General features: G+C 39.1%; 2 protein-coding genes across 5 annotated transcripts in view; one reads left to right on the top strand and one right to left on the bottom strand.

The window, feature by feature from the left end:
* The window catches only part of hk2 (hexokinase 2), a 34,321-nt gene extending 23,729 nt beyond the window's left edge, over positions 1-10,592 (bottom strand). Inside the window, exons 1-6 of one of the 3 annotated variants that reach the window (XM_049762885.2) lie at positions 10,407-10,592; positions 9,410-9,572; positions 8,112-8,260; positions 6,598-6,717; positions 3,839-3,934; positions 3,409-3,508 (exon numbers count right to left, since the gene is read on the bottom strand). In XM_049762885.2, the coding sequence (XP_049618842.1) occupies positions 3,409-3,508; positions 3,839-3,934; positions 6,598-6,717; positions 8,112-8,260; positions 9,410-9,572; positions 10,407-10,466 (688 nt within the window). In that variant the 5' untranslated portion in view covers positions 10,467-10,592. Of the gene's footprint in view, positions 1-3,408; positions 3,509-3,838; positions 3,935-6,597; positions 6,718-8,111; positions 8,261-8,617; positions 8,688-9,280; positions 9,299-9,409; positions 9,573-10,406 lie in introns of those variants that run through there. The other 2 variants (XM_049762886.2, XM_049762887.2) reach the window with 2 other exon arrangements.
* Positions 10,593-11,622: 1,030 nt separating this feature from the next.
* On the top strand, positions 11,623-23,979 carry figla (folliculogenesis specific bHLH transcription factor). 2 transcript variants are annotated; one of them, XM_049762944.2, is made up of 5 exons: positions 11,623-11,927; positions 12,851-12,997; positions 13,072-13,161; positions 13,805-13,957; positions 23,541-23,979. In XM_049762944.2, exons 1-5 carry the CDS (start codon positions 11,745-11,747, stop codon positions 23,553-23,555), a joined length of 588 nt encoding a protein of 195 aa, XP_049618901.1. In that variant the 5' UTR covers positions 11,623-11,744; the 3' UTR covers positions 23,556-23,979. The 2 variants fall into 2 exon arrangements, with proteins under 2 accessions (XP_049618901.1, XP_049618900.1); XM_049762943.2 differs by lacking the exon at positions 23,541-23,979 and having other exon boundaries at positions 11,624-11,927; positions 13,805-14,269.
* Positions 23,980-24,799: the final 820 nt, after the last annotated feature.

Raw genomic sequence — 24,799 nt, 5'->3', positions numbered from 1 at the left:
GGGCCTGCTTGATTTGACACATCAGCCTGACTACGTCACGAAAGCGATCACAATTTTCCCTTTCGAAATCACTGAACAGACTATCGCTTAAAATGTCCAAAAACTGCTATCAATTGGCATCAAAATTTAAATGGACCTCTGTATTTATGACTACCGTATTACTTCGGGTTAAAAGGTGCAGATTCAATTCCGGGGGCTTTTCTGTACTTAAGCCACACATCGCATTATAGCCCATGACTTACGGTAAATAAAATAAAAAATAAAAAACCCTCACAGGAGCAAGGCAGTAAGTTCAGTTTTACTTTGTTCTACTGTTAAATCATGTACTGTATTGTACTCACATTGTTAATCGATATTGATACGCAAAGCCGAAATCCTCATCTTCTGTATCCAAATTAAGCAGTTGGGCAAGTTCGCCATTAAACATGACAAGTTCCCACTCGTCAAATTTGTCACGTTGCTCTTCGGCAATCATCCCGGATTTCGAAAAATCTTGAATTATGCCTCGTAAGCATTTCTCTTTGTCGATGCCATTTTAGAGGCTCCTAATGCTGTTTACTTTGCACAATCGATAGTATTTATTAATCAATAGCGGCGGAGGTACATACTCTACATGTTACGTACAATCCTCTGATTGGTTTTCTGCCCCGATCTACGTAAAACGTAATGTCCTCTGATTGGTTCATCGGGTCTACATATTGTGCCCGTATATTACGTCTGTGTGGTGGTAGCTACACAAAACAACTTTACAGATTTAGGAATTCGGTCCACACAAAAGGCGGCCCTTATTAAAAGGCGTAACTTTGTTTTTTGAGAAAATTAAAGGCTTTTAAATGCACTTTATGGTGCAGATAATACGGTACTTCAACATATCACAAGCATTAGCCTCTCCGTGGCTGATTTTAGAGAAACGAGCCTCACTGCAGCTGAGGTGCCCTCTCCTTTCCTTTCACAAGTCCCTAACCCTAACCCAACATACGCTTTCTGAGAGGCTTTATGTAAGCTGAATTGTTCATACGTCGTTATATAGTCAATTGAAAATAGCATGAATGCACATAAAATGCTATTTTCCTGAGTAATAAAAATACATAAACTGGGCTAGTTAGAGAAAAATGAACTATCTTTGCTTTACTGTCCCTTTAAGTATTGTTGTAAAACACAATGTGTGTATGGTATATTTTGTATTTATATGTCTTGGTGGCGAAAACCGTTTCTCACTTAAACCTAACCACTTAAATGGGTTGTTCATCTGTGTGAAAGCGTCTGTGTGCTTGATGGGCTATAATTTTTTATGCCGCCACATTGTACAATTGCAATTCATACGTTGAATTGCCGCAAAACCACTGGCCAAGACTTGACCACTCTTATAGCAGAACACTGCGAGTGAGCAGCGGGGACTCAGACAGTTTAGTTGATCAAGCCCAATTAGTGTCTATTGTAATGGAGAAGCAATTAAGGCCAAGTCAAGATACACAAGGTTGGGGCATAGCAAGGCCAGGCTGTTCTGAATCTTGTAATGCAGACATATCCAAAGTACGGCCCGCAGGCCAAATCCGCACGTGCACGCGAGTGATTTACAAAGAAAGACTGTACACAGAAACCCTTTTTAAAGTTTTAATAACATACCTTGACATTTCTTTCTAAACACTGCCTGTGACGCGGCAGTAATACCGCAGCAACACGGGAGTAACACAGCACTAACAGGGCTGGATGAAAAAACATACCGGTAAATGTCACTGAGACGCGGCGGTAACACAGCAGCAACATGGTAGCACAGCACTAACAGGGCTGGTTAAAAAAACACACCAGTAAAAGTAAAAACGAGCCAGTAAAAGAGCCATCTTCATCTTCCTCTTGTGCACTGAAACAATCGAAGTCTTCGAAACTAGCAAGCTACCCGTATAGCTCCAGAGTAGACGTGACCGGGAAAGAAAGAAAAGGGTGATGCAACAAGGCTCTAGTTCCTGAGTTAAGAGCCAAATCGACTGTATTTAACATAAAAGCGGCATCATATGCATTTTTTATTGTCCCCCATAATGACGGTTTGTGTATAAAAGCTTCCTTTCTTCAGTAATGTCCGTCTTGATCTCGTTCTATCTCTTCTTTGTATGAATTAAACGGCACTATTTGCCTGGTGGATGGACATGCGATCAACACACCACTGTTCTCTCCAGTGACCGTGTTCCATATCCCTCCGCCCAGCAAAGCAGTGCCGCACAACAGCGGTCCACAGCCCTTTTACGAGTGTATAAAAGTAATCAAGTCATCACAAAAATCTAAACTGCAGGGGGTCGAGCAGGGGGCCCGTGATGCCCTTCAGGTGGCACAACACTAGCCTCTCAAAAGATTTCATGACCACAGATGTCAGGGCGACAGGTCTATAATCATTCAAACCTGTGAATGCGGCCTGCGTCTAAATTTAAACTGGCCCGAAGCACTGTGCCATAAAATCAATAATAAGTGGCCTGCTGGCACTGTCGCAGGAACCTGCGCGCCCTAGAGCGAGCCACAGAAAAGAAACTCATCCTAACGGGAACGCGCACATGAGCGAGTGCTCATCATCGGTTGCGAGCGTGCCTCCTCCATCCCTTCCCAGTTCACGCACACAAGTGTCTGTTTGCAAGATAATCAGTAACACAGACACACCCTCATTCAAATGTTCACACACCAAGGACTAAGGTGACGCTAAAATCAGAGACGCTGCAAGTGACCGCTACACAGGGAAAGGTTTTATAAAAAAAAAAAAAAAAAAAAAAAAAACACGGACTACTGATGAGAGCTGTCTACTCTACACACTGCTACACATCCGCGCCGCCCACTCACAGCGATAGCAAACAACAAAAAGACTATGAATTATTATTTTGTGATTATGAAGCAATTTGTTGCGTATGAAGAAGAAATAAAAAAGATAAAATGGAGAATGATTTAATTTGGATTAAAAATCTGACATGATGCAACCTGGCCTGTTTACTGCAGTCACCAACACCAATATCACCCTTCTTTTTTACTAATGCACAAAATGAGCTGTGCATGAACATCACCTTGTTCAAAGAACAAAACCAACACAATGCATCAACTCGCAACAAATTACATACTGGCAAATCAGAAGCTACACGATAAAACAGGTTTGTTCGGACCTCCTCAGTGGGGGCTCTGTCGAACCCCTGAGACCGACTCACCGAACCCCTAGGGTTCGATCGAACCCAGGTTAAGAACCACTGCCTTAACTAAAGAAAAAGGACTAATTGATTCAAGATGTGTCAAAATGGAACGACAAAGTGTTATCATATTGAATGAATCTTGATGTGAAGGGATATATCGTGTAGACACACCCCTAACGCCCTTAAACATAGATGAATTTTTCAGCTAATTGTTATCGTTACAGCAACATAGAGTACGACAACTCACCTACGATGAGACCAATTTCACAGTTATGATCATCATAGCCGCAGGTCATCATAGCTCCCACTGTGTCATTAATGACAACCATAATGTCAACACTGATGTCCTGCAATAATAATAAGACAACTTTATTGATCGCAAAGTGGACAAATTCAATGATTAGAGCAAGAGCAAACAAAACGTTACTATCACTGGTAAAATCGAAGGGAGGCAGCTCCTTTTTGGTTTATTTTTTAATTATTCCTTCATTCTAGCAAGTATATTGGGCAACATAACACTCAGGGTGGACAAGGAATTACGCAACTTTAATAAATCCATAAATTATTTAGATATGTTCCAAAGCAACTAGCCAATTTACAACACATAAAAATGCATAACAGGCTGTTGTTGTCATTATTTGCAAAATCATCACTTGCAAGATCTGCTGCACACTTACCCCTCGTTTTTTTACAGATCTCTGCAGGAGGTTGACAACATCTTTTCCTTCTACTCCGCCTGCCCTGAAGGCTTTGGTCCAGGAAATCAATACACTCTGGATATAGATCAAATGAAGGGATGCAAAAACATGTGTTTATATACATCTTGACAACGTAGTGCTATTTGCATAACTTATTAAATACCTTACTTTCCACACCATAAGACGCACTTAAAAGCCTTTCATATTCTCAAAAACCAAAGGTACGCCTTTTATTAAGGCGTACCTTTTGTGCGGACTGAATTCCAAAATCTGTATATGTACGTAAGCTGACAGTGATCAGAAAAACACTATGTGAAATGCAAAATACCTAAGATGACAGCAATAACCAATCAGAGGACATTACGTTTTACATAAAATGCGTCAGCCGGGGCGGTAAACCAGTCAGAGAACTGTATGTAATGCGTAGGGGTATGTATGAATATAAATACTTTTGGTTTGTGCAAAGCAAACAGCATTGGGGCGGTAAACCAATCAGAGAACTGTATGTAATACGTAGGGGTATGTATGAATATAAATACTTTTGGTTTGTGCAAAGCAAACAGCATTAGAACCCTCTAAAATGGCATTGACAAAGAGTTAAAGTTAAAGTCCCAATGATTGTCACACACACATGCTTACGAGGCACTATTGAAGCTTTCTAGAAAGCTGGGATCCTTGCCGAAGAGCAACGTGACAAGTTTGACGAGAGGGAAAGTGTCATGTTTAATGGCGAACATTCTCAACTGTTTAATTTGATTGCAGAAGATGAGGACTTTGGCGGATTTGCACATGAATATAGATTAACAATGATGTGGGTAAAGTAGAGTACAGTACATGGTTAAATAGCAGAATAAAGTACAACCGAACTCGCTGTCTTGCTCCCTTGATGTTTTTTTTTCTTTTTTTTTTAAACCGTAAGTCAAGGCATGCATGTGCAAAAAACAGCATTTTATAGTCCGGAAATTACGGTATATATATATATATATATATATATATATATATATATATATATATATATATATATATATATATATATATATATATATATAATATATGTGACAATCTCCACAGAGAGAATCCAACAACCCACCTTGCACTTTCACCCTCTTTCTGTTTTGAGGGGGAAAGTCTCCCATAAAGAGAGGCCCCCCTTCCACTGATTCACCCATACAGGATAAATGTACTCTTACCAGTTAAGTCATTTAAGTCATTAATCATCAACTGCCTATGATTCTATAAAGACTTGATTACAGCAGCCCTAAAAATAACAAAATCATTGTTCCGATTAACTACAAAACAATTGCAAAAAAAATAAAAATCAGGGTCAATGACAGTTGGACGAAGGCCCATTGTTCCATACACCGTAATTTTCGGACTAAAAGTTGCTCCGGAATGTAGGTCGCATTATCCATAAAATGCACAATAACATGAAAAAAAACCAAACATATATAAGTCGCTCCGGAGCATAAGTCGCATTTTGGGGGGAAATTTATTCGACAAAATCCAACACCAGGAACAGACATGAACGAGCAACAACAGGCTAAACGATAGGTATACTAACGTGATATAAACACAAACGAAGAGCTGAGAACGGGCCTGACGTAACATTCAGAGTTATTAAAAAAAAACTATTACATAAATAACGCGTTTATAAAACCGTCTGTGTCACTCCAATTCATTAAATCCATCGATCGTCCTTTGTCAACAACGGGTGCGCGCCACTGACGGCGCTTGCACTTCAAAATATTCCACAGGCCCATATAACGATATATAAATTAGATATCAAATAATTATTGTATAAGCAATAATATTATCAAACCATCCATCCACTCTAAATCATTAAATCCATCGATCAAATTCCTCGTCCTTTCAAAATATTCCACAGGCCCATATAACGATATATAAATTAGATATCAAATAACTATAATATAAGCAATAATATTATCAAACCATCTGTGCACTCTAAATCATTAAATCCATTGATCAAATTCCTCGTCCTTTGTCAACAACGCCGCGCGTGCGCCCTGACGTCAGCCTCGTCGTTATTCCACAGATCTAGTATATAACTATATTGTAGTGTTAACAAAGTACAAGGAAAGACGTGGGTTTGGTAAACGGCTCTTTATTTAACAAAACAAACTTCCAGGCGTGTGGTGGCGTGGACTTCCAGCCACGGAGGTGGAAGAGAGATCCATAGAATAGGACCGGGCGTGCGTAAAAGCCATGACCGAGCCCCATCCACCGTCCCCGGACAGCCACCCCGCCGAGCGCCGGCCCCCGACTTCTATCCATGGAGGTGAAAGAGAGAGCCGTAGAGTAGGACCGGGCATGCGTAAAAGCCATAATAGTTTTTCAAACCTTCTGTGTCACTCCAAATCCTTAAATCCTTCAAACTCTTCGTCCTCCGTGTCACTTAGAAACAAAGCCGCTAATGATGCCGGTAGTACGTGGGGCCCTTCGTCATCTTCGTCATCCCGTGATCAATCTTTGTCCTTTTTGTAAACAACCGCCGCGCCATGCCGTGTAGCGCTGCTGACGTCACTTGAAATTCAAATTATAGTAATCCCTTGCTACATCATGGTTTCACTTTTTTTTTTTTTTTTTGAAAGTTTTTGAAAAAAACCCCACATATAAGTCGCTCCTTATTATAAGTCGCCCCCCACCCAAACTATGAAAAAGAACGTGATTTATAGTCTGAAAATTACGGTAGTTAACTTACTACCTGGAACGTTTCTCACCTCATCCAACTTGCTCTGTTGACAAGGAAAAGAGAAGGTAAAGCCCAGGGGGAGCCTTTTGTCCTTTATTCCCAACTTCTCCAAGAAATTAGCCAGGCATTCAGCTATATGGTCAAATAACTGAAACAAATTGAAATGACACAATCAGTGTACATTATATTCATTCATATAAACAAGTAGTTCAACCTGCATTCCCACTCACATTACTGCAAACTTGCTTCCTAAGAAATCCTGCTTTCTACGTAGTAATGTAAGGAGGCGGTGGGGAGCCTTTCATGCTATGATGACAGACGACAAAGGAAACCTGAATACCTGTTTGATGCCCGAAGTGACGAGGACACAAGCTCTAATCCATAGTGCTTTTACTGCAATGGTCTCTTTGTTAGAGGCCTAATTATAAACACGTGGCTTGAACCATAGCTGTATGTCTGATGTACAGTGTGTAACAACCAGTCCGTGTCAAAATCGCAAAAGAATTCAATGAGTTAAAATGAACGGAGCCAAACACAAAAACACTTGTGTCTACGTGATACATTTTTAAATAAATTGATAACTGTCTTTAAAAGATGTTTTCGGTAAGTATCGTGTAGATCAGGGGTCGGGAACCTTTTTGGTGGACAGAGCCATACATGCCCATTTTTTACAAATAATTTCCAGTGAGAGCCATACCATTTAAAAAAACGATAGGCGAGATACAATTAAATGCATGTATTTTAATTAAGACCAACGATTTTTTGAGTGTACTAATGTATTCTTCTGAATAACGTCACCAAAAGAGCCGTATCTGGTTCACGAGCCATAGATTCCCGACGCCTGGTGTAGATAAAGTGCTATTTAACTCTTCTGCAATAACCAAGGCTTATATAAATACTATGTTTGGTGGGCCATCGGTGGATTTGTGTGGCCAATGGACAGTGCAGTCTGAGGAACCATGGCACCATGACATAGTACAACAAACATGAAGAGTGTACACATACTTGAAAAGTAATGAGTTATGGACCTACAATTAAATTGTGCTGAAATCTAATCTGGGTCTTTTCAAGCTTTGTGCATTTTATTGGCTATTGCATCCAATCCACAAACCATTTGATGTCAAGTTTGATGTCAAACATAGACCAGGTTATAGACTTATTTTATGCATTAAACAAAGGAAAAACAAATATTGGATCGATACAATTATGATTATCAGCAAAACGATTGTGTAGGGAATGGTACTTGCTTTCTAACGCACCTTATTTTTTATGGAAATATTTTCAAGCGCAACAAAATCTAACTTGTCTAAGAGAAGATTTTTTTCTGTACACATCCCACAAATATAAAAAAAATCAATAAAAATATTTACTTTTGAGGGAAATATTTTCAAGTGCAACAAAATCTAACTTGTCTGAGTGAAGACCTTTTCTGTACACATCCCATAAATGTAAAAAAAAAAAAAAAAAAAAGGAAAATACTTGAAAAAGAATTTTACTAATAAGATGTTAATCACATGTATTGTGATTGTATTGTACTCTAACCTCAGATCCAGAGCCTCTCTTGAGATGTTCAGGAATAGCATAAATCTGATCTTCCATGTCCACTCTTGGCTCTCCATTACCCATAACTGTAACCAGAAGCACTCGGAAGGTGGATCCACCAAGGTCAAGCGCTAGAAATTCTCCTTGTTCTGAACAGAAAAGAATACAAAAAATATTCACATTTCATTACATTATACACATACAAAAAGAGGGCAGCACAGTATGGCGAGGAGTTAGCATATTCACATCTCACTTGTGAAATTGGCTCAGGCCTTTCTGTTGGATGGTATGGTCTCCCCATGTTTACATTGGTTTTCTCTTGACTCAACTATGGACACGTGCTAAGCCCTTCAGCCATTTGTCCCGAGGTAAAGCGCATGGCGGACCGTTTCAATCTCGACTTCCAAAAGTCTTGGCATTGTCTCGGTCTTGCTACTCTCTAGTCTCAGGAATGCCTTGCTCTCAGTTGCAACTGGAGTAAAATTTCTTGTTTGGCATGCACAAACCTGGCCAATAAAGCTGATTCTGATTGTACAGCGAGACCACCTGGACCGGTGTGAATGGAATGGGTGAAACCTGAGAAAATGCCAAAATAACAGAGGGTAACATCTTGAAGCAACTTTTTTTTTTTTTTTAAATGGGGGATGAAAAGAACTATAAACTTTTCACATTTAGAACCATAAACATAGTTAGCAAAATTTTAATTATGAACTGAACAAGAGCTAGTTTGTGTGGAAAATGAACTTAATGAACTTTTCCAATACTGTTAACAAGAGTGTTTTTCTTTTTCAACATGTTCAATAAATACTGTTCCAAACATGTTCTATAAATGCTGTCCCAATTTCAAAAACATAATTGAGTAAATAATCGTGATTTCAATATTAAACAAAATAATTGTGACTATGACAGCAGAATTAGACACATTTGCTCACAACCACCACAGGAGTAAAGTCAGGAAGTCTATTGACAAATTTTTCCGATTCATCCAGGAGACTCCATTTCAACCAATATCGCTATACACAATGACCATATTTCATATCATTACAAAAATACCCACACCCAACCCCAAATTAATTTCTCATTGCATCACCATCATTGACTAATGGTTTTGAAATGACAAATCTCGTTGAAAAGTGAGTGATTTTCAAGCCAGTATATATTTTTTTCACCATTCAGAAAGGTCTGAAAATGGCATTGAGATGGCTGGCAATGAAGAACACTTGAAGAACAATTAATTGTGAGGCCATTAGTCTGAAAAGAGAGAGTACAACTTTATAATACGAAAAGAAGAGCGTTACCTGTTCCATCTGGAGTTGAGCGTACATACGTTGGCAGCATCTTTACAGCAGCCGTGGGGTTGGTGTCTCGGCAAAGACCTTTGTCCATTTCCCGTCGAAATCTCATGGATATATCCATCACTATTTTATCAGACAGCTGAAGATGGTGCAAATACTTGTCCAGCTAAACAGTTGGAGAACAGAACACGTTTCCTAATGTATATATCATCAACAATTGCTGTTCAATGTTTAAACACTGCCGTATGTTTAATACTGGGAGTTTCAATTTCTATTTAACCAAAAGTATAAATCCGTTGCAGCTTATCTATGTTTTGAGTCACACCTTGTTAAAGAAAGCGCAGAAACATTGATTTGTCAAAGAAATACTGATAGACAGTTGGAAGGATAAATACTCAGCATTAAATTGAGTATCACTTTATTCCATAGCCACACTCTTGCCCACAGAACATGTCTAATATGCACTTAAGTGTTGAATGCAGGTGATCGATAAAGGTGTCGCTCTAAATGCAGTCTTGACCATTACTTGTTTTATTTCGGAAAATATAATGGCGTCTCCGTGTCGGACTTCCTGCTATGCTATTTCTACTGTCGAGCGGATCCAACTACCTTACTCCCACTCTGAAACATTTATATACAAGACTTAAAAATCTCCCTGTACAGTTCTGGAAACGAGCAAATTTACATAAGTAAACCTCAGACCTTTTTTTGAACACTCGTCTTCGGATTGACAATGCATAATAAGAACGAAACTCATACTGCTATTTCAAACAGTCATAAAAACGAGCGGGTGACCTGAGGTTAAAGTCATATTGTTTCTCACGGGACAACAGCATCCAATTTCAAGATTTCCCCATGAACAGGTGACATCAACATTTTTGAGTACAGTACACGACAAGCGTGCAAGTCGTGTTACCTGTTTGACCCGTCTTTACGGTGACATTCAGTAAACGTCTTCAACAACTTTTACTACACATTTACAACTACAACTGTTACTCACTTTATGTTCCAGATCGTCATGGAGTTCGGCGCAGTAATTAGTAAGTAGACTCGAAGACATGGTTGTGGTGATTTAGTCTGTCCTTTTTTCAATTAAATTGATTACGCAAACACGGTCCAGTTTCTTGTGTTTGCGTTTTGAAATTACATACTCGGTTAGAAAAGAAAAAAAAAAAAAAACACTGCTTCCGGGACTTCTGGATTTGGTGACGTCACGTACATTCTCAACGCTGATTGGCTGTGAAATAGGCACGTCGATAACCACTACGTCCCGTTTAGATATATACTTCCAGCGCGTAGTTGTCCACTCTTACGGAAGAGTACGGAAAAGGATGGAAAAGGATTAGGATGGGGAGGAAGTCTGACTTTTTTTCTCAGAATTTTTACTTTAAAGTCAGAATTCTCACTTCAAAGTCAGAATTTTGACGAATTTGATAAAGTGAGAACTTTCAAAGTTGGCGTTCTTCTGTTGAAGTGAATTATGGACAGATTTCTTTCCATGTCAATGCAGTTGTTGAATTGAGCTTCCAAATTGTATCCACATCTGTCTAATCTATTTCCGTAGTGGTGATAATCCAGATCAATATTGAAGAAAATGGGTTCCAAAAAGTCCCGCCTAGCTACAAAAACAGATATGCTCACACCTCATTGATTAAAGTACATAAGCATACAATTATATTCACACATCAAATCAATAAAGGAAACATTTTAACCATATAATTATACCTACACACTAAATCAATAAAGAAGACATAACTAGACATTTTTTGATATGTGATCGACTAAGTGGTAAAGATTTTTTTTTTTAAACTTCATAATTTGATATGTATTTTTTGTGCACTTTGAAATAACAAATGTTTTTTAGAATATTGCCTGAAAATCTTAATGAACTTTTTAACTGTTCAATGCATGCCTGTGTAGGCTACTTCCAATCCAATGCGGCCGGAAATAAAGCTTGGATGACCTCCGGAATAATTTATAAACACTTCCAAATATGGATAAACATGCCCCTGGGTGCTGTCCTCGCTCCCTGTCCTTGAGAACAATAAAATCCGAGTGCAATGCCGTTATAGACATGTACATCCCGTGATTGGTGAGCTAGTGAGGTAAACACCGCGTGGGGCTAAACTATTTTTCTAAACCGGAAATGATCAATTTAGCAAGGCGGGGAAATTCAAGGCAAAGAGTATGATAACTAGGTGCTGCGCAGGTGTGGACAACCACTTCATTACTCTTGTGCAGTCCAATTTCTCCCCTCACTGTCTCGGCCTGAGGCTGTTCTATTAATCAATGACCACCGGGTACTTCACATGAGCGTAATTAGTTTTTACCTGATAAAATGAACGTGCCCCGTGAGGAGTTGATGAGTGACATTTTGAGGCGTGTGACTGGCGAATCTGCTCTCCCGGTTTACAGCAACGTCGAGAAATTCAGACGAGTCAACGACGGCTACGTAGTTGCTGAGAATTTACACGAAAGTGTGAGGAAAAGAGAACAAGTCAATGCTAAGGAGCGGCTTCGGGTGAGTGAGTGATAATAACCTCGAATTGAATTGGAAGTTACATGCAGCTATAGGCAGCATAGTCACCAACCCTTTACGTAGTGATAATGTAGTTGGCTGCCACTGATGTGCGGAGCACGAAATTACCTATAACCACTCTTGGAGTTAAGATTAGAGGAAGGCGTTATTTGCCAAGTAATAACCTCTCAGAAGATGGAACATGTTTATTTACTGTACAGTTGATGAGGGGATTGGCACAGACTCGGGCCACAAATAGCCAAAAATTGCGTGTAATCTCCCCCCCCCCCCCCCCCCCTATTGAAATATTGGAAAAAGTCTTGGAGACTCGTTTGTTTAAGGCAGGCATTTTTTAATTTTATTTTTTTTGGCGGGTCACATTGTAGTCATAGCTTCTTTCGAAGGGCCATTATGACTGTCAACCCAAATAAATGTATGAGCACCTCATTATGTAGAGTAAAAGCTACCAAACAAACTGACAAATAACTCGTTTTCAAATCAGACAAGTAAACACTGGTCAAAAAAAAAAAAAAAATATATATATATATATATATATATATATATATATATATATATATATATATATATATATATATATATATATATATATATATATATATATATATATATATATATATATATATCCATATTAAGTAAGAATTGTCCATCCATCCATCTTGTGATGTGAGCTGGGCGGCAGCCAAAGTAAGAATTGTTAAAAATCTATTTTGATTTGACTCGTGTCATGAGAGTCAAATTTATAAATTTGGGTGTGTATATTATTGATTTTTGTTTCTCTACAAAGCACTATCAGTGATTCTAACAGAAAGCGATAAAGGCTGCTGATTAATTTGTTGTTGTTGCTACTGAAAAATGGCATCACCGTTAGCATTCAGATCATTTTCATTGTGTTTTCAACTTTGTAGATACGGAACCTTAACACCATGTTCTCACGCTTGAAGCGAATGGTACCTCTGATGCGACCTGACCACAAGCCCAGCAAAGTAGACACTCTTAAAGCTGCAACAGAGTACATTCGATTACTACTTGCAGTTTTGCAAGACACAGAAACGGTATGTCTTTTATGATTTTGCACGCAGTTTGTTATTTTTGAGTTGCTCAAATATCAATGCTTTGTGCTCATTAGACTGAGAGCAGTGAGACCGATTTCCTAAACAATGCGATCTCCTTTGGTCAATCAGAAGGCTTTGACAGTGATCTTTGGAGAGTGGATGATGTAAGTCTGTTTTATATTAAATTGAGTTTTATGCATGTTAAGAATATAATAGAGGTGCTCTGTGTTTACCATACATGTTTATTCCTAGTCCTTTATGTCCTCTGTCGCACGTATTCAAACCACCTAGGAGGTGTCTTGACACATTCTCACATCAACACGGTTGTCAACCCTGTAAATAGGCTTTACACGATCAAGATTTTGGACTAGAGCAGCGAGTTAAAAAAACTAAATGGTAACCTCTCAGAAGATGGAACATGTTTATTTACTGTACAGTCGACGAGGGGATTGGCACAAATTGCGTGAATCCCCCCCCATTGAAATATTGGAAAAATATGTTTAGTATTTGGAGAGAAAAATACTGTAACTAGTTTTAAAACCCTTAAAAATTCTCCCAAACATGCTGATAACCATTGAATACAGTCCATGGAAAATACAGCGCCAAGAAATCCCCAATTATAATAATAAAAATTTGAAAAAGTTTGTGTATATGATGAGAAATATTGGATTATTATTGATGGCAGCATAGAATGTTCTTGGAGTAAAAACGAGGTAGTAATGTGTTATTTTGCAGATGGGTGGAATAGTGCTATACATGTGTAAAGGAGTCAATTATTTATTTATTTTTGCATGGATTCCATTTCAGTTTCTGAATATGTCAGAGGACCATGCTGCTGATGGTTTCACCATGCCCTTTGAATCAGGAACAGAAGATGGAGATCAGACCAGGCTGGTCTTACAACATTGTGCGATGCCTGCATACCAGCTCATCATTCAAGTAGCACCCGACCAATCTTTGGTAACGCCGATGCTATGTGTGTGTTTGGCCTCCTGAAACAGAATAAGTTGTATGAAAATGTATTTGTGTGTGCTGTCAACAGTAGTTTGCAAAAGTGGAGCACCAAGCAAATAGGTTACATGACAGCAATATTCACAGGTTTTTATCCATTTGCGAGGACAAACGAATGCTATAGGTAATGGCAACAAATTAGTGTATGGAGCAGACAACAGACTTGTTTCTGCCGTTTTTGTGAGATGATTTTGCTGTAATCATGTCACACAGATGCTTTCAGAATAAAAATGCTCTAACTTGTAGAGTAGAATAGTAGAATGTACACTCACTTCGATCTTTATTGCACGCACAGCGGCATAACTGCTCTTTGACCACCCATAGTGTTGCAAGCCAGCTGCGACATTTACGTTGACCATACATACTGCATAATTTTGATGTGTTTGCATATCTTTGGGGACGTGCAGATGAAGTTTCGTCAAAATGGCGAAACAAAAGTATACACTGCACTTAAATTTGTTACCTAACCTTTGTTGGCTAAATGTAACAATTTCAAGGGCACGTTAAATGTGCTACACAGCATAAGGCTTATTGCCAATTGCCTATGTCCAATTTATTCCATGTGCTTTCGTTTTTTCTTGTATTTAGGAAGAATGACACACCCGATTATCCACAAACTTACACAGGATAGTATGAGTCTGAATCCAATTGTTGTTGAAAAGCTCTGTTGCTTAGGAAAAGTCCATTACAGCGCTGGGCTTTTTGTATGACAATACTCAAGAGCAGACTCGGGATGCAAGAAAAGCAGTGAAATGCTTCACAGTGATTCTATTGGGTTGCACACAAAGGTCGGGGCCAATTCGCCTTCCGTAATTGTTCCGCGGCGTTTCATCTCATTCCTTGGCGCTACCGTCCTTGGCGGCTGTTGTGGTTGTCTTTTAACCTCGTTTTTCTTAAGTAGTGTAGTCCTGTACTTTTCAAGGATGTTCGCTCGTTTGTATTCCCGCTCCTTGATTTGTTTTCAACCTATTGAATGGGGGCGTAGATGCACGGAAGCCGTCCGCCGGAATAAATCAATCGTCCATTGCCAGCGATGGTGTGCAAGTCACTGGTAGCCAAACAAATGAGCAGACCCGAGGGTCATACACCAGAGATGGCTCTCATGGCACAATTAGTCGTTCCCAATGCTTACCTCTACATAAAAGACTTCTCTTTGCTCTAACTTCACCGTAAAGAGCCGTGCACCACTTGGCACAGACAAACACGGTCCCAGGCGAATCCATTGTAACAATGGAAAAATTTGCTGGCAATTTTGCCCCAGCCTCCCCCCCCCCCCTCTATTTTTTTTAAACCTTTAAAATATGACAATTAATTTAATTCTCAATAGATTGGGACCATTTAAACATTGTTTTATTACTTCATTTCAATGTTTTCAAGTGGCATTGGTCTTGCTGGAATTAAAGTTGTTTTTCTTGTAGTCGAGTCCTGTACTTCTCAAGGAAGTTCCCTTTATGTGAATGTCAGGCCACTTCAACTCTTTTTCTGACATTTGTTGCTGTGGAGCGCTGCACGCACGTTCGACTCTTCTGGCAACAAAGCATTCAGTAGAATAAGCACATGTTTGGGGTCATTTTTGTTTTCCACCTTAAAATTGTTGTCTTTTTTTTACTGTGAATCAGAGCAAAGAGAAAACAGGGACCTAGATTTGTGGTGAGCGAGTAACTGGCTTTGTAGTACTACAATGTGTAAAAGTAATGAGGAAAGGTAATTTATATGGTAACGTCAGTGATTATGACACTATTATAACACTATTTTGCGAATGATGCAAGTGCTCTCCAGTGAACTTGGCTAAGCATTTCTTGCTCCAAAGTGCATCTTAACAGCTAATCAGTGATCACGTTGAGTGTAATGTGACTATGTGGGAAAATTTGCTTGACCAAGCGACTGACAGTTACTCATGGAACTTTTTTAATTATTGATTTTTTTAAATTTTTTTTTTTATAAATAATACCAAGTCCGCTGGCAGGGGTGCAGCCGTTAATGTCCACGAAATGCACTTGTATTTGTGAAAGACACAAGACTCTGGCTAGTCTTCCAACATACAAAGTTTGGCATGCTGAATTGTTGTGGTGAGGTGGGTTTCAGCACTGGGGAGAAAAAAAAAATTAGGTGGGGAGAATTCCCTGAGTCAATCAATAGAATAATTGATTCTAGAAGGGTTTCTTTTTGTGATAGCCCTATCAATGACTGGTATAGGACAGTAGCAGTAATGCATCGTTCTTTACAGTGACGATAATTGAAAATTCTGGCGAAACACAGATGCTGGTAACAAACATATTAGTAACTCCTTTGTCTTAATGAAACAAGATTGTCTCCATGACAATCAGGCACTCGGGATTATTTCTCCATGGTTGCGGGCTATTTTAATCAGATGAAGCGGACTGATACGTCACCGTTTTGCCAGGACATTTCTAAGGTAACCCTGGGAAACAATGCAGTTGCCTTTGCCTATTGGAGGGTTGGTATTCAGATGTTCTTTTGAGAACTTAAATGTAATTTTCTGACCATCTCACTTTTGCCTTGTTTGGGATTTTTTTTTATAATGCTATGAATGACTCAATATGGTGTCTGTGTGAATAGGAATTGTTGTCGAAGACTTGTGTTGACTTGATTTTGGACTGAAAGAGGACCATTCTATCTGAGACGCTTGGGTAATTGGAAGTTGTTTTTCACTCACTCACTCACTCACTCACTCACTCACTCACTCACTCACTCACTCACTCACTCACTCACTCACTCACCATTCTGGAAACTTGAAAGAACTGCATTGATCCAAAAAGACCAGTAGATGGTAGTATAGTGCAAAAGTAGTTTGGAATAGATTTTGTTTTTTTCTTTATTCATTGTTAAGGTCATAAATACGATTTTGGAAAAATAACTTTGCTTCATTTGTCTCCTTTCCTCACTTCGTGTGGTTTTTTTTTTTTTTTTTTTTTAAACCTTCACATTTGGTCTGAACGCAAGACAAAGCCGACATGGCAGAGGAATTTACGCATGTGCATAAATAAGCAGACGCAGCCAAGTGAAATTTTTGATAAAATACGCACGCCGGCACACATATGGTGAAATAAAAGGAAAAAAAAATGTAGGACACTAACTGTCTGGATGTACACAAGTTGAGGTGAGGCAACAAAAATACTCTTTAAAAGCTTCATTCCTGTGCTAAGTGACATGAATTATAGGCACGCAATCCCCGTGGGAACAAAGCGGTACAGAGAATATATGGATGGATGTTTTACGATAGAAAGTAACAAGTGAAAACGAGGTCTGTGTCAAGGTTTCAATCCAGGCACTTAAATGTGTGAGTAGCGCTGTCGTTAAGGTGTGAAATTGGATGATGTTTCAGGAACTGGACTCTGAACCTTAACCTGAATACTGACTGCAGGTAAATGTAGTGATTAGCCCTGCGGCCTATAGGATGGGACTGAGAGGCATAGAACAACACAGCCAGCTTTTCTATCCGGCTGGGAGTATCTTGTAAGTGGCTTGAAATGTCCACAACTAAGTGTCGACTAAGATAGCATTTTGCTGCCAACACAACCACCTTTGGTCACTAGATTGACTGGCAATGTGTAAACTTATTTGACAGAGAATTGATCCTCTTGTCCGGTTGAAACCAAGTGAAGTGAGACATATGGTGTTATTAAAAGCATTATATGAGTGCATTCCATTTGCCATGTTTACCATTCCTATGCTATAAAAAATGGCGTCTTTTAAAAAAGGCATAATACGCTGACACTTTTTTAATGCGGGCAGGATTGATTACTTGTAGTCCACCTCCTCTTCAGGGTAGGTCTCAGTTCCTTTGTGCCAGGAAGAGTGAGAGGTAAATGTATTATGGTGGATTATTTCCCACATTTGCATGAGGCAAAAACTCTCTCTCTCTCGCTCTTCTTCAGCTTGGACGTTGCCTCTTGAACCTTCCTGCGAAACAGCACTCTGTCTTCTGCTATTCTGCCAGTTTCTGTTGTCGTCCCCAACCAGTCCTGTATGTCTTGCTCCCATCTTCTTGTTGGTCTTCCTCTTCCTCTTTTACCCTCCATCTTTGTTTCCAGAATGTGTTTTTCAAGTGACTCGTGGCGTTTGATATGCCCAAAATATTGCAGTTTCAATTTTTTCACAGTCTGCAGCAGTACTGGTGATGCAACTCCCATTCGTGTCAACACCTCGCCATTTGATATCCTATCAATCCACGATATCCGCAGAATCCTTCTGTAGCATTTCATTTCGAAGGCGGTGATCTTTTTGCTGTCAGTACTGTTGATGTTCCACGCCTCACAACCGTAAGTTGCAATTGGAAATATTGTACTTTTTAGAATTCTCATTTTTGTGTCTATACACTGTCCTTTCCAGAGCTTCTCCATCTTTTTCACTTTGGCAAATGCCATTGCCAGTCTTTTCCGTATTTCTGGGGTAGTTTTTCCATTTGCTTCTATTCTGGCTCCAAGATACTCAAAATGACTGACCCTTTCTATTTCTTCATCACCAATCGTTATTATCGCCTTCTCTTCATACTTGTCCGTGTCCATAATTTTCATTTTCTTCACATTCAGATATAGGTCTTTCTCTTCGCTGTGTTGTTTGACCGCCCTGATGAGATTTTCCAGCCCTCTTGCAGTAGTGGCCAGCAGCGCAGTGTCGTCGGCATACCTTTAGGTCTCTGATGGTCAGCCCCTGCATTCTTGCTTCGTTGTATTCACATCTCCTATGGTCGTGTTCCACTTCACTCATGATTCCTTCAGTGTAAAGACTAAATAGGTGTGGTGAAAGTATGCACCCTTTTCTCACTCCCTTTTTTACTGGGAACCATTCTGTTGTTCCACATTCGAGTAGTACAGCTGATTGTTGGCCCTTGTAGAGTGATTTAATCAAGTTAATCAGATGTAGATGGAAGCTCATTTCCTGGAGAGTTAGCCAGAGCTCTTTATGATTGACACAGTCAAAGGCTTTTGAGTAGTCTATGAAGCATGTATGAAGATTTACATTCACTTCCCGATGTTTCTGAATAATCATTCGTAGATTGAAAATGTGGTCTCTCGTTCCTCTGTTTTTTCTAAATCCTGCTTGTGTTTTGCTAACTTCCTCTTCCAGTTTACTTTCCAGTCTTTTCATGATAACTTTGAGTAGTATTTTACTTGCATGGCTGATAAGCGATATTGTTCTGTAGTTGGAACACAATTGTAAGTCTCCCTTTTTTGGTGAAGTTATGAAAATTTGCCCTTTTCCAGTCAGTCGGCCACTGGTTTTTTTGCCATATCTTTGTGCACAATTTATGGTATACCTCTACTCCTTCTTCTCCACTTGCTTTCAACATTTCTGCTTGTATGTTGTCGCATCCAGGACTTTTTCCTTCTTTAAGGGATTTGATAGCCCATTCGATTTCTGATCTGAGTGGTGGTAATTGTGGTTCTGTTTCTGGTTCTATCTGGTCCAATACTTCTGCATCATTTTGTGCGTACATCCCCTCACAGTACCTCCTCCATCTGTCCACAATTGCCTGATTCTCCGTCAGTGTGTTGCCGTTTTCATCCTTAATTACCCCACGACCGGGTTGAAAAGTTTTTGTGAGACTCTTTATTTCTTCATACATTTCTCTGCTTTTGTTTTTTCTCATATGGTCCTCAATTTTCTGGCACTTGTCTTCTTATCCTCTTTGCACATTTGCTTCACAACTTTTGCTATTGCTTCGTACTGTTTGCTATGTAGTCCATAGGATTTCTTTTGCTTCATCGACCTTGTTTAGTGTCTCTTCTGTCATCCAAGGTTGTTTTTTGTCTCGCTTTTTCTTTAGATGTTTTTTGCCTCATTTGCGATGTCGTCCGGTTCTTTTTCTTCAATGCCAATCAACAGTGCTTGGAAACGGTTTCTTGTTTCTATGGTGAAGTTCTGATCTATCTCTCGAACATCATAAAGGACAGGTCTTGCTGTTGTCTTCTTACACTTCAATTTCAGTTTCATTGTTCCTACGAGAAGTTCATGGTCTGTATCACAGTCAGCACTTGGTTTTGTCATTACATCTTGTATTATAGATGACCATCGCTTTTCAACCATGATGTAGTCAATTTGATTTTTTGTTTTTCCATCTGATGTCCATGTATACAGCCTTCTTGGATGTTTCTCAGTGTTTTTAATTGCCAATTGATTTGAGAGTGCAAATTCAACAAGTCTAGAGCCTCTCTCATTTCTTTCCCCTAGCCCTGACATTCCGATCAGTCCATCTTCCTCACTGATTTTTTTGCTTCCGACTTTGGCATTGAAATCTCCTGAAATGATTAAGATGTCCTGCCGTTCTTTGTTGTCTACTTCTTTTTGTAAATTCTTCTAGAATTCTTCTAATTCTTCATCTGTTGCTGCAGAAGTTGGTGCATATACTTGTATCAATGTAATATCTTTTGCCTGGCCCTTCAATCTAACTGTTATAATTCTGTCGTTCACTGGTTTGTAGCCTATGAGACCTTGAGCTGCTGCTCTTGACAAATATATTGCCACTCCTCCCTGGCCTGCCTTTTCCCTGCCTGAATATACCATGCGACCACCGCAATCTGTTGTAAAATGTCCGCTTCCTGGCCAGCGATGCTCGACCAGCCCTCGGATGTCTACTCCGATTCTGAGTGCATTCCATTTGCCATGTTTATCATTCCTATGCTATAAAAAATGGCGTCTTTTAAAAAAGGCATAATACGCTGACACTTTTTTTAATGCGGGCAGGATTGATTACTTGTAGTCCACCTCTTCAGGGTAGGTCTCAGTTCCTTTGTGCCAGGAAGAGTGAGGGGTAAATGTATTATGGTGGATTATTTCCCACATTTGCATAAGGCAAAAACTAGTCATGTAAATCGTCCAGGGATGAGACTTTAATCACTTTCATCGAGGGCAACTTTCTTGGAAAGTTGAGATTTGTGGAAAACAAAGAAGAAATGGTTTGACATGCATTCTTTTTTTCGATATTTGTCGCAATGCTTTGCATTTGCGTTAGAAATCAAGACGCTCATGGAGCTGACAAATGATAACCCTCGGTCTGTTTACAAATTTGCACCGTTAAGTGTTATTAAAGGGATGGGACCACTCAAACTGCAATCACATGGCAATAGACAATTACAAAAGGTGGACACAAAGCATTTGATTGTGTTGTCGTACACGTTGCACCCAACATTCAAACTATTAACTAGTTCTTTGTCGTGTGTATTTGTTGATTGAAGGTGAAGAGGTTGTGATTGAGGCAGTTCCACACAGCAATTTTGTTCATACTTCACCGCTTTAATGAGCTTGCAAGATGCAGCATTGTCTGCTACCTGCTGCTTTGCAAAAGCTGACCTTGTACATTGTATACGAGACAAATAGTGTGTTTTGTGTTTTTTATTGTATTTTTTTATATAAAAGCAGTTTTCTTTTTCTCTTACAACCATACTGTATAGCCTGTGGCTACAGACTAAAAACTGTTGGATCAAAAGTAACCCAAAGTGAACTGGCCATCTCAACACTACCGTAATTTTCGGACTATAAGTCGCACCGGAGTATAAGTCGCACTTTTGGGGCGAATTTATTTGTCAAAATCCAACACCAAGAACAGACATGAACCAGTAACAACAGGCTAAACGATACGGTATGCTAACGTGACATATACACAAACGAGGAGCTGAGAATGAGCCTGAGTAACATTCAGATTTATTCAAACAAGTATTGCATAAATAACACGTTTATCAAACCAGCTGTGTCACTCCAATTCATTAAATCCATCGATCGTCCTTTATGTAAACAATGCCGCTTATGCGCCACATATGCGCCGCTGACGTCGGACTCGTAAGTTGCATTTCGAATTATTCCACAGACCCATATAACAATATATAAAGTATATTTCAAATAACTATCATATAACAATATTATCAAACCATCTGTGTCACTCCTAATCATCAAATCCATCGATCAAATTCCTCGTCTTTTATGTCGACACCGCCGTGTGCGCGCCGCACAGATCTAGTATACAACTATATTGTAGCGTTACCAAAGTACCAGGAAACACGTGGGTTTGGTAAACGGCTCTTTATCCAACAAAACGAGTTCAACAAGCCGACAACTACTGAACTGTAACGATAAAAACATATACAAGTTGCTACACGAAATAAAATATATCAAATAACTATAACATAAATACGTTTTTCAAACCTTGTCACTCCAAATCATTAAATCCTTCAAACGTGGGGCCCTTCGTCATCCTGTGATAGAATCCTTTGTCCTTAAACAACCGCCGCGCTGCTTACGTCACTTGCAGGTCAAATGACAGTAATCCCTTGCTACATCGCGGTTCGTTTATTGCGGTTTCACTACATCACGGATTTTTTAATTTTTAAAATTTGCGAAAAAATTCACATAAGTCGCTCCCCACCCAAACTATGAAAAAAAAACGCGATTTATAGTCCGAAAATTACGGTAGGTAGTTTGACTCAGTGGGCTGCCTTGGTTGAGTTTTAACTCAACAAGGGAGTTAATGTTTGATCAAATCATGTCCAATGCTGGGTTGTTTCAAATGTGTTTGCTACATATTGTCCCCAAATGCGGAGTCAAATTCACCGTTTCTGGGTTGTTGTGATTTTGCTTTGTTAATTTTATTTTATTTTTGGTCACACACACGCACACACAATCATATGTAGGAATCAAACTCACGATGTCAGCACACAAGACAGACAAGTGTACTCCTACACCATCAGCGACTTACTGGGATTTTTGCTTAATAATCTATGCAAATGTTAGGTCACAAACAAATAAATATGTAAATTTACTTCTAATCTACATTTCATTTGTGTATTAATTGCTTTAGATTACCATTACCAATCAAATTGTAAAACTGCAAACCCTAAATATCAGCTTGATTCGGTCATTCAGCACACACATTTTGCAGTGACGAACACCAGAATTGTAAAAATTAGTATAGAATATTATTAGTATCACCTTAAAGTCCAGAATAAGTAATTTTAAATCAGGAGTTCAACAAAGTAGTGACAGGATCAGGAAAAGTGTGACTTTTGTGATATTCGGCCACGCATATTTGCTGTTGCATTGACTATTTTTGATGTTGTTTGTGTTACTATTATAATTTTAATTACCCGTGTTACAATTGCGTCATAAATTAGTTTTTCAGACCAGTATGAGCTGAAAGGGTGTAAAGCAGCATTGTATTGCCCTCTCGTGGTAAAGTGTTTGACTACACTTTCATAAATGTATAGCGTGCTGCTTATCGATTTAATCACTCGTGACAGTTCCATTACAGTTATTCAAACACATTCCAAATTACGTTTGTAGCAGTTTTCCATATTTTAAACACTATCAACAAAAAAATGCTTGAGTAACAACTCTCAGTGCGGCTGTTTTTGCTCATTTGTCTGTGGGGGTCAGTTGGCTGAAAGTTTTTTTAACTGTATTTTGAATAATTTTTAGTGCAATTGTACATGGTTAAAGTTTTCTTCAATCAGAAGGCTGTTGAATGAAATTATTTTGGGAACATTGTCAAAATTTGTTTTTTTTTTCTCCTCCCCAGGGTTCGATCCTATGAAGAAAATCATTCACGAAGATCAAAGAATGTGCCTATTTATTTTTATTTTACTTTTGAGAGTTGTATTATTTTGTTGTAATTGGTCACTACTATGGAAAAATAATTTCACTAGATGTGACCTTGGTAATGTTTATTATATACAACTTGAATTGATTTGCCATGATAGCAAATCTTTAAGTTTGGTACTTGGTGTACCATGTGCAAGTTAATTGGGGGAAATTAATTTAAATATATACATTTTTTGTTTTTTGCCTGTTTACACCATTGTTTCTGAAGTTTTCTGAAGTGCTGTACTTCCACAGTCAAGGTTATTTGAGCAAATTGAGCAAAATAAAATAAAAAAAGCATAAAAAAGCCATGGGGAAATTACTATATCACTTAAAATAAAAAAAACAGTATTTGTTTTGACCATTGTCAAATATTACTACCGAGTGTCCCAGAATTTATTTTTGTTTCATTACAAATTGTAAAAAAGGGAAACATGTTATGAATTAGAATGTGGGCGATAAACTAAATCGAATAGTAATCGATTAACTATTTTAATAATGGAGCCATAGTTTGGGGGTGGTCAACTGGTTAGCCCATCCTCCTCACAGTGCTGAGGTTGTGGGCCCAATTCCGGGTCCGGTCTTCCTGCGTGGAGTTTGCATGTTCCTCAGAGTACTCCGGTTTCCTCCCGTATCCCCAAAACATGCACGGTAGCCCGATTGACCACTTCAAATTCACCATAGGTTTGAGTGTGAGTTCGAATGGTTGTTCATTTATGTGTGCCCTGCAATTGGCTGGCAACCAGTTCAGGGTATACCTAAGTCAGCTTGGATGGCTCCAGCGCGCCTGTGACCCTCGTGGGGAAAAAGCGATATAGGATTGTTAGAATTGAATAGAATTCAAAATATTCCACAGGGCCATATAACGATATATAAATTAGATATCAAATGACTATTATATAAGCAATATTATCAAACCATCTGTGAACTCTATCATTAAATCCATTGATCAAATTCCTCGTCCTTTGTCAACAACGCCGCGCATGCGGCCTGACGCCAGCCTCGTTGTTATTCCACAGAGCTAGTATATAACTACATTGTAGCGTTAAAGTACAGGGAAAGACGTGGGTTTGGTAAACGGCTCTTTAACAAAACAAACTTCCAGGCGTGTGGCGGCGTGGACTTCCAGCCACGGAGGTGGAAGAGAGATCCATAGATTCTCTTCGGCCACACATCCATCCTCTCCCCAGTTACGCA

This window comes from Syngnathus scovelli, chromosome 3 (genome assembly GCF_024217435.2).
Source record: "Syngnathus scovelli strain Florida chromosome 3, RoL_Ssco_1.2, whole genome shotgun sequence".
Classification (NCBI taxonomy): domain Eukaryota; kingdom Metazoa; phylum Chordata; class Actinopteri; order Syngnathiformes; family Syngnathidae; genus Syngnathus; species Syngnathus scovelli.
This window is presented reverse-complemented; position numbering and strand designations above follow the sequence as displayed.

Bases quoted from the DNA above. Each gene is read 5' to 3' on its own strand.
- figla (XM_049762943.2), top strand. From the start codon at position 11,745: ATGAACGTGCCCCGTGAGGAGTTGATGAGTGACATTTTGAGGCGTGTG. The intron at 12,998-13,071 runs GTATGTCTTTTA...TGTGCTCATTAG, and splicing joins TTTTGCAAGACACAGAAACG to ACTGAGAGCAGTGAGACCGA. The intron at 13,162-13,804 runs GTAAGTCTGTTT...ATTCCATTTCAG, and splicing joins ATCTTTGGAGAGTGGATGAT to TTTCTGAATATGTCAGAGGA.